An 8,438-nucleotide genomic window follows, 5' to 3' on the forward strand; every position below is an offset into this window, starting at 1 on the left:
CAGAAAGATAGAAAAAAAGAAACTACAAATATTAAATGTTAATTTTATTCATAAATAAATTTATTGCCGTAGTAATGAATTCTATGAATCGAAATAATAATTATTAATTTTTTGTGAATACAAACTAATTTGATTTATTGTAAAGTAAATTTATTAATATTCTAAATCTTATAGGTAAAAATAATTTGTTAAAAAAGCAAATTATTTATATTCACAATTTTGCTATAATATTTCTTTTCAATGTAGTAATTAATAAATGAATAAAAGTAAAAGGTAGCAAAATTTGTTCTCAAAAAAAATTACGTATTCACATAGCCATTATATTTTAATTTGAACATTAAATTTGATATTATTGCAGCACTAAAATTCGTTTATTCTTAAGATTTGTTTGGTAAAATTTTTATTTTTTAAAACTTTTTTATATAAAAGTTAATTTTTTAAAAATTATAGCATTATATATGAAGTTATATTAAGTTTTTTAATTTTGATAAATACAAGTTATTTTTAAAAAAATTTACTTTTTATGTATTTTAAACAATATTTTTATTTTTTAAAAATCGTAAGCACATAGTCTTATTTTTAATATTGTGGTAATATATAATTATAAATTTTGAAGTGGAATTTCTGATCTTATTTTTTTTTTTAGTTTTTTTTGGGAGAGGGTTTTAAGATTTTACATGAGGGATCATAATCCAAAATATTTCAACTTTGAATTTAGAATCTAATACATATTAAACAAATTCTTGAGGATATATCAAAATTAATCTTTAATGAAGTTCAGATTATACATTTTGATTTTTAATATTTTTTAAAATCCTAAAAACTATACTTATTGGATAGATTGAATTTTTATTATTTTCAATAAAATTTTTAATATTTATATAAAACAAATAAATTTTTAATATATTTTATTATAAAAATAATTAGATCTCCGATAAATATTTTTATAAGATAAATATCTCAATTATTTTTATAATAATAAAAGTTTGTTAAAAATATTTGATTTATTTTTTTAAAGATCAATTTAAATATTTATTCTAATTTTGTTTATTAAATCAGTTATGGTAGCTTAATTTTAAGTTAATGAAGAGTTTTATCTTCGATCGTTCACAAAAATCAATTAAATGTTGAAATAAAACAGTTTTGTTAAAAAATTGTGCATAAATTAATAAAAAAAAGAAATCACATTTAAATTTAACAATCCCATATATTTTATTGAAACTGAAATAATATAAATAATGGAAATAACGTATAAAATTGACCAATTGACCAATCAGAGTCAAGTGAAAGCAAAAACACAGAGAGAGAGAAACAGAGAAAGAGAAATAGAAAGAGAAACCCAGGCAGAGAAACACAGAGATAGAGAGCGGGTGAAAAAAAGCATCGATTCTTCTCTTTTATTTTTTATAAATTGTTATTATTATTATTTCAATTTTTTTGAAATCCATCGGTAGTGGTTTCTACAGCGTTTTTTGCCCTAGATCTTTCTTCACCCGTTCCATTCCTCTCTGAGAAATCTTCCATTGAAAACCATAAGATTTACGTCAATCATTGATCTTCCTTCTTGCGCTTCAGCCAGGTACTACTTCCTCTCTCTTTCCCATTGCTCAAGAGACAGAGAGAGAAAGAGAGAGAAACTCTGATTTGATTTTTTTTTGGGGGTTGGGGAGGAAGGGATTGGAGTCTAAGGAAAGGAAAGAGAAGAGAAGAGAAAGGAACCGTTTTTCTTTATGTATTTAATTATGTTTTTCGTTTTTGTTGTTGTGGTGTGTATAAATTAGGTGAGATTGTTTAGTGTTTTGCAAGCTATTTCTTTTTCAATAGAGTATCTGCTTTTTGTACTTTCTCTGTTACCAAACAGGGGAGGGGCTTCCCATGTCTATTTGATGTTTGACCCGTGGTTGTTGTTACAATTTTTGAACTAAAGCTTCGATTTTTTATTTTCTTCTTTTTTCGGTGCCGGTCGTTGGTAGAAGACATATGTTTAAGGATGTTTTGTGTCCGTTAGGCTACTCTAAAGACTTTGTACCCTTTGGAACTTGCAAGTATTGCTAACATGAAGTTATATTTGGATTTGATCATTAAATATTTTATGCTTTTTCCCATGTTTCGTGCATGTGTTTTTTATGTCTGGTATATACCTCGTCATTCCAGAATGATACTACAGACGCCAGAGTGGTTATTAGTTTACTAGTTGTGGATGTTACTGTGAAATTGGATTTGATAGGTTTTGTTTGCTAATGCAATTGCTTAATTTGTTTTCTCAGAATTTTCTCTATCAATCTGCTTGAGGTCATTAAAGGGTGTATGTCGTGATTTCTGTGTGTTCAACTGATGGTAAATGCGGATCAAAAGGAGATTACGGGGGTTTGAAATCTGTGTCACATTGACTTAGATGAAGACATCAAAAGGTTGGCATATAAGCATGGGTGATATGCAAATAATGCCGGGGAGTCGCCACCGTCCTCCCATGAGGAAACCAATGTGGATTATTGTCCTGGTTTTATTTGTATGCGTCTTTCTAATGTGTGCTTATATCTACCCACCACATAGCAGTACAGCCTGTTTTTTCTCTTCTAGAGGGTGTAAGAGTATTTCTGCTTGGCTTCCGCCTGTTCCGGCTAGAGTATACACAGATGAGGAGATTGCATCACGTGCTGTGATTAGGGATATTTTGAGCTCACCGCCAATTGTTTCAAAAAACCCAAAACTTGCCTTCATGTTTTTGTCACCTGGTGACCTGCCATTTGAAAGATTGTGGGACAAGTTTTTCCAAGTAAGAATTTTTCACTTCTCTATGTTGGTCAGTTCAAGCTCTTTTCTTTCTCTTTCTAAGGCAATTAATGCATTGTCATCTTTGAAATATATGTGACACTTTGAATTGTAAAATCTATAATGTTAAAAAGATGGCCAGTTTAATAGTATAGTTTATAATTGCATTCCCCCTCTTAATAAAACAAAATCAGTAGGAGAATTGGCTTTTTGCAAGCTGAAATCTATCTTCATGTCTTGAATATTCTTGTATTTGAAATGCTAGTCGACAGTCATATTACTAAGAAACCTGAGTTGGAATGGTTAAGAGAATCTGTCTTTTGCTTCTCCTCCCCACAGGCACTGATAGCAGTGTCCTCCTTGTTTGTGGAAAATGATATGCAATATCTGTTTTCTATTATTATTTTTGGCATGGTTTAACTTAATTTGAGCAGTCCATGATTAAAATTTACTACTATATAACATTGCATTTGTAATTAATTGATAATGCGATAGATATGCCTATTTCTTCCAACATAATTCACATTCCTTTTTCCCTCGGTCAATGAAAGGTGTTGGAAACATCTCTGATGGATGACCTGCTTCAACATTGGGCGGCCTGCCTTGGGTGCTAAATCAAATTGCTTACTACTTCTAGCATTAACCCTTAGACTTTCTACGGCATAGTTACACCATCTGAGATATGAAATATGTTTTTGTTAATGAATTCTTGATAAGTGTTTTGAAATGAATGAAAAGCTGCAGTTTGTTCATGTATTTTATTGGTTGGTACTGTGTTAACTTTGCTTCTGAAATATGAACCCATCCATGTTTGAGTATGCATTTACCTGGAAGATGCTCTTCTCCTTTTTGTCAGGGTCATGAAGGGAAGTTCTCTGTCTATGTGCATGCATCCAAGACCAAACCAGTTCATGAGAGCCGTTATTTTGTTGATCGGGATATACGCAGTGACCAGGTGCATATTGTCTTGTATTCAGTTTGCTAATCATTTATGGTTGTACTCTTTTCTCTTGTATGTTCAGATTTACATTCACCAATGTATATAATGGTTTTAAATGCTTGTGTAGCCGACCCCACCTAGTGGGATGAGGCTTTGTTGTTGTTGTTTTAAATGCTTTTGTGTGTGTGTGTATTAAAGATTGATTGTCTGCTCAAGACTGTTGTAAGAATAGAGACCATTTTTTGGCATAGGACAGGAACCATTGTGATAGAAAAGGAATTGATCTAGTGAATTACATATATTTAAAAATCTTCTGCAACCATTGCTGAATTTATTTCCAAGTTAAAGTGTGTTGGCTCTAAATAGTGATTTAAGTTGTAACTATCCCATGTTTTCCTTTAATATGTGCTTTTCCAGTGCTTGGCTCTCCTAATAGGAATTCATCTTGTTTTAGGTGGTGTGGGGGAAAATTTCTATGGTTGATGCTGAGAGACGGCTATTGGCAAATGCCCTTCAAGACCCTGACAACATGCACTTTGTTTTACTTTCTGATAGGTAACGAGCTATTAGAATGCTTTTAGTTTTGTTTCAAGGTACTAACTGTTAAAATTGTTTTTCCAGTTTCTGATTTGTTTGTATTGGTTTTGCAGCTGTGTACCACTGTATAATTTTGACTATGTTTACAACTATCTGATGTATTCAAATATCAGCTTTGTTGACTGGTATGTCAAGAAGTATTAGATTAATCCCTTTTGGGTTTTCACCGAGTTGATAGCTCTTTCTCTGCATTCTACCATTACTTGATGTACTTTACTAATGTGAGTTTTTTTTTTTCTTATTAGCTTTAAGGATCCTGGCCCTCATGGCAATGGCAGGTATTCAGATCACATGTTACCCGAAGTCGAGGTGAAGGACTTCAGAAAGGGTGCACAGGTATAATCTTGCTAAGATCACGTTGGTGTTTAGATTTTAACATTTTGAACTGTGTGCTTATTGCAATAAAAGAATAAGAAATGCCAACAAAGTACATAGGCTACTACATTTTGCAGTAGTCCCTTCCACTGGATGCTAACTGGGTAAAACAGAAGCAACCATCGTTCTATTGTTTATTTATTTTTGCTACACTTGAAAATCTTTCATTCTTTTGTCATAAAAACACGTTGATGAATAAATCTTCACTAATACTAATTTATTTTTTTGATCTTGCGTGAAGCCCTTCACTTCTATTTATTTATTTATTTTGAATCCAAATCAAAATTGAATTGCAATTTGATATTGCTTGTGTTGTTTTGTACGTAATCTAATGCTTGGTGTCTCAAAAATGTTAGATATGTTATTATTATAGGTCATGAACATATGTCGCACATTTAGATGTGTCTTCACCTCATTGTTTAACTTCTTCTGCAGTGGTTTTCCATGAAGAGGCAGCATGCTATCATAGTTATGGCTGATAACCTGTATTACTCAAAGTTTCGGGATTACTGTCAGGTGAAGTTGTTTTTAACGTTTTTAGCATTTCAGTTTATGGTGATTGGATTATCTAAGTTTGTTATGATTCCGATGTTTGAAGTTTCCCTAGTATGACTGCCATACTAACATGTGAGTTTTAATATCACAGCCTGGTTTGGAGGGGAGGAATTGCATTGCAGACGAGCATTACTTGCCAACCTTCTTCCAGGTGAGAATTTCGATTGTAATGCAGTTCTTCTGTTATTAAACAGTCTTCCACCTTGGCTAATTGGTTTATGTCTGTCAATTAGATTGTTGATCCAGGGGGAATTGCAAACTGGTCAGTAACTCATGTTGACTGGTCTGAGAGAAAGTGGCATCCAAAGTCATATAGGGAGCACGATGTTACTTATGAGCTCTTGAGAAATATTACGGTATAGTCCCTACTGCGACTGTAACATGTACAAATCCCATTTTCATCTTTCTAGGAAGTAGATAGATCGGGGATAGAAGGCCTAGTTAACCGTAAACCTCACTTGTATTGACCAAAATAATTATTTAGCTAAAAGTGGGTTGTAACCAAGCAAGGCTGTCAACTAATCATTGCCTATTCAAATTGTTTTCAAGTTACATGGATATTGACAATAATTCTTGGTATTTGCAGTCGATTGATGTTAGTATCCACGTCACCAGTGATGAGAAGGTATGCTGATATTTCGTTGTGTTTTAGTGTTTTACTAAGATGCATCAACCAGCTTTGGATGCTTAGTATGTCTTGTCTTGGTGCAGAGAGAAGTGCAAAGTTGGCCTTGCTTATGGAATGGGGTTCAGAAACCATGCTACCTATTTGCTAGGAAATTCACTCCTGAAACGTTGGACAAGTTGTTGCATCTATTTTCCAATTATTCAACGCCTTGAGGCAGCTATATTTTGATCTATTCTTTGGTCGGAGAAGTCGTTGCTTTCGCTTTCGGCCCCCTTCTTGGTTTCTCATAGTCAGTCATATGGCATGAGAGTTGTAAATTACAGCATTGTTGAAGGCTTTGATCGCCCGTTAGCCACAGATATCGGTGTAACCATAGCGAAACTGGCATTGCAGTGTGGCCTAATGTGGAAAGGAGGCTAACTATTTAGTGTTACTTCCTTGGGAAGGGATGGATATGGATGTGGATGACACCACTTTTTTCTTTCTTTTTCATTTCTTTCCTTTCCTTTCCCTTCCATTTTGGGCTATCCAGATTTTCTAATTACATGAAAAATTTTGGGGGAATCGTATAAGCTCATCATGTCATTGTTGATCTTTGTAAAACTTGATAATTGTTTAGTTGGAAATATAACGATACACGTTGCTGTCCGTTCTGAAATTCGGTGTTCAATTCTTAATGCATTACTTTGATGCAATGTTGTTGGCCCCTTGTCATTGCTTTTAGCCTTTAGGTCATTGTTTTGGTTCCTTGTCATTGTTAATTTATTTATAGGTTATGAATTTCAAATTTACCACTTGGGATGTGTAAATGTTAATTATCAGCTAACTCAAAAGAAAGTGAAGTCTTATTTATCTATTTTTGACAAAAAGAAGTAATAACTTAATCTCATTCCATTTTTCTCTTTTAATACTGTAGTTACTTGTGCTTTTTAACCACAGGAGTAAGGGAAATAAATATGAATATGTTTATCATATTCATACTCCTATGGTTAAGAAGAATAAATGACTACAGTATAAAAAGAGAAAAGTGAAATTCTATTATATCTGGCACTGCTTGAAAAATGTACAAAAAATATATACGAGAATGGTTCGTACTGTGTTTTCATATTTTCCAATAGATAAGTGGCGTGTCAGGTATCAATCATATGAATGATAATCACAAATTTTGCTACTCCAGCCTGAAATTAAAAGAGCAAAGTGCTTGGGAAAAGAAGGAATTCTTGGTCAGTAATTAGTTGCGAGAAAAGAATACACCAGTCCCAAAACCAAACCTCCAATTCTTAGATCAAACTTTCATAAATTAAATAACATGCATAAATAAGCCACTGAATGTGTGCAAATTAAACGTCCCATGATTCATGATGAATAATGTTATGCACTCTGAGAGTCTTATATGAGAGGAAAAGGAGCGAACATGAGCCAAGGAGACACTGGCAACTTTTAACCGAAGATGCCGGCAAGTCATCCTTGGCTCAAGTACACTCTCTCTATCCCTTCATGCAAGGCAATTGCGCCCTTTGAGTTTAATTTCAACAATCATATATATCTCATGCATTTCGCATCTGCTCTCATATGTATAAATAAGTAGGAGATTGCATGGACTAAGATCATCACCATTTTAGCGTATTTATAGGCGGATGAGAAGATCAATGAAAAGAATATAACTATATGATATAGTTGATAATGACAATTCCCTAAAGAATTCTTACAAAACCATACATTATCACATGCTTCTGCTTCTTATCCAAAACCATGTTTTGGAATCAAATTTCCGGTTTTGGTTACGTGTGATAGTTGACTTAAATACTTAATAGTACTGTTTCTGTTCTTGTGGAATTTATGTATATTGCTGGTTCTTAAAGTTAAGAATGAGATTTAAATTCAAAATCTTTAAATAAGAATAAAAAAATTATGGCATTTGAATTATAAATAGTTGCTATTCAATCGACATTTTGATTTCTCATCTAATGTATAAGATATGATTCTGCATGCAATCGAATATTTTCACCCGATAATTAAAAATTTACGTAGAAAAAGTTAAAAGGGGATGTGTGGAAAGACGACACGTATGTATGTGGGGTCGCAAATATGATGAGTTGGCAACTTAGCATGGTCGCAAGGTCAAAGCTCAAAATCACATATTGTCAACGGTGGGAATCTTTATATGCTTCCACACTACACGCTGGCCTTGGATTTCATACCGAAATTAACCTTTCTTCAATGAATGCATAGGAATCAACTTTGATTTGGCCAAGTTTAGCTAGCTCTATTTATTATTATAACAGATGGTATAACAATAAATATATAATTGATATAAAAAAATAAATTATTCTAAAATTATAGTCTTACTAATATGCATTCTGAAAATATTAATTAAAAATATTATGAAAAACTACTTGATAAATATTTTATAATTTTAATATATATTAAATAGTTTAATTTTTTATACTCATAATGTGTACAATATTTTACATCTTTGTTTAATTATATAATCACATTTTTTATAAATAATTATTTACATAATTAATATAAAAAATAATTATTTTTATTAATCGACATGCATGTATAAAA

General features: G+C 32.1%; 1 protein-coding gene across 1 annotated transcript; it reads left to right on the forward strand.

Moving 5' to 3' along the window:
- The first annotated feature begins 1,290 nt into the window (after positions 1–1,290).
- Positions 1,291–6,525, forward strand: LOC107460359 (glycosyltransferase BC10). Its single transcript, XM_016078718.3, has 11 exons — positions 1,291–1,579; positions 2,268–2,776; positions 3,629–3,727; positions 4,167–4,267; positions 4,363–4,434; positions 4,555–4,645; positions 5,120–5,200; positions 5,331–5,390; positions 5,473–5,595; positions 5,826–5,864; positions 5,951–6,525. The coding sequence occupies exons 2-11, from the start codon at positions 2,396–2,398 to the stop codon at positions 6,077–6,079; spliced, it is 1,176 nt and encodes a 391-aa protein (XP_015934204.1). The 5' UTR covers positions 1,291–1,579; positions 2,268–2,395; the 3' UTR covers positions 6,080–6,525.
- Positions 6,526–8,438: the final 1,913 nt, after the last annotated feature.

This window comes from Arachis duranensis, chromosome 1 (genome assembly GCF_000817695.3).
Source record: "Arachis duranensis cultivar V14167 chromosome 1, aradu.V14167.gnm2.J7QH, whole genome shotgun sequence".
NCBI lineage: Eukaryota > Viridiplantae > Streptophyta > Magnoliopsida > Fabales > Fabaceae > Arachis > Arachis duranensis.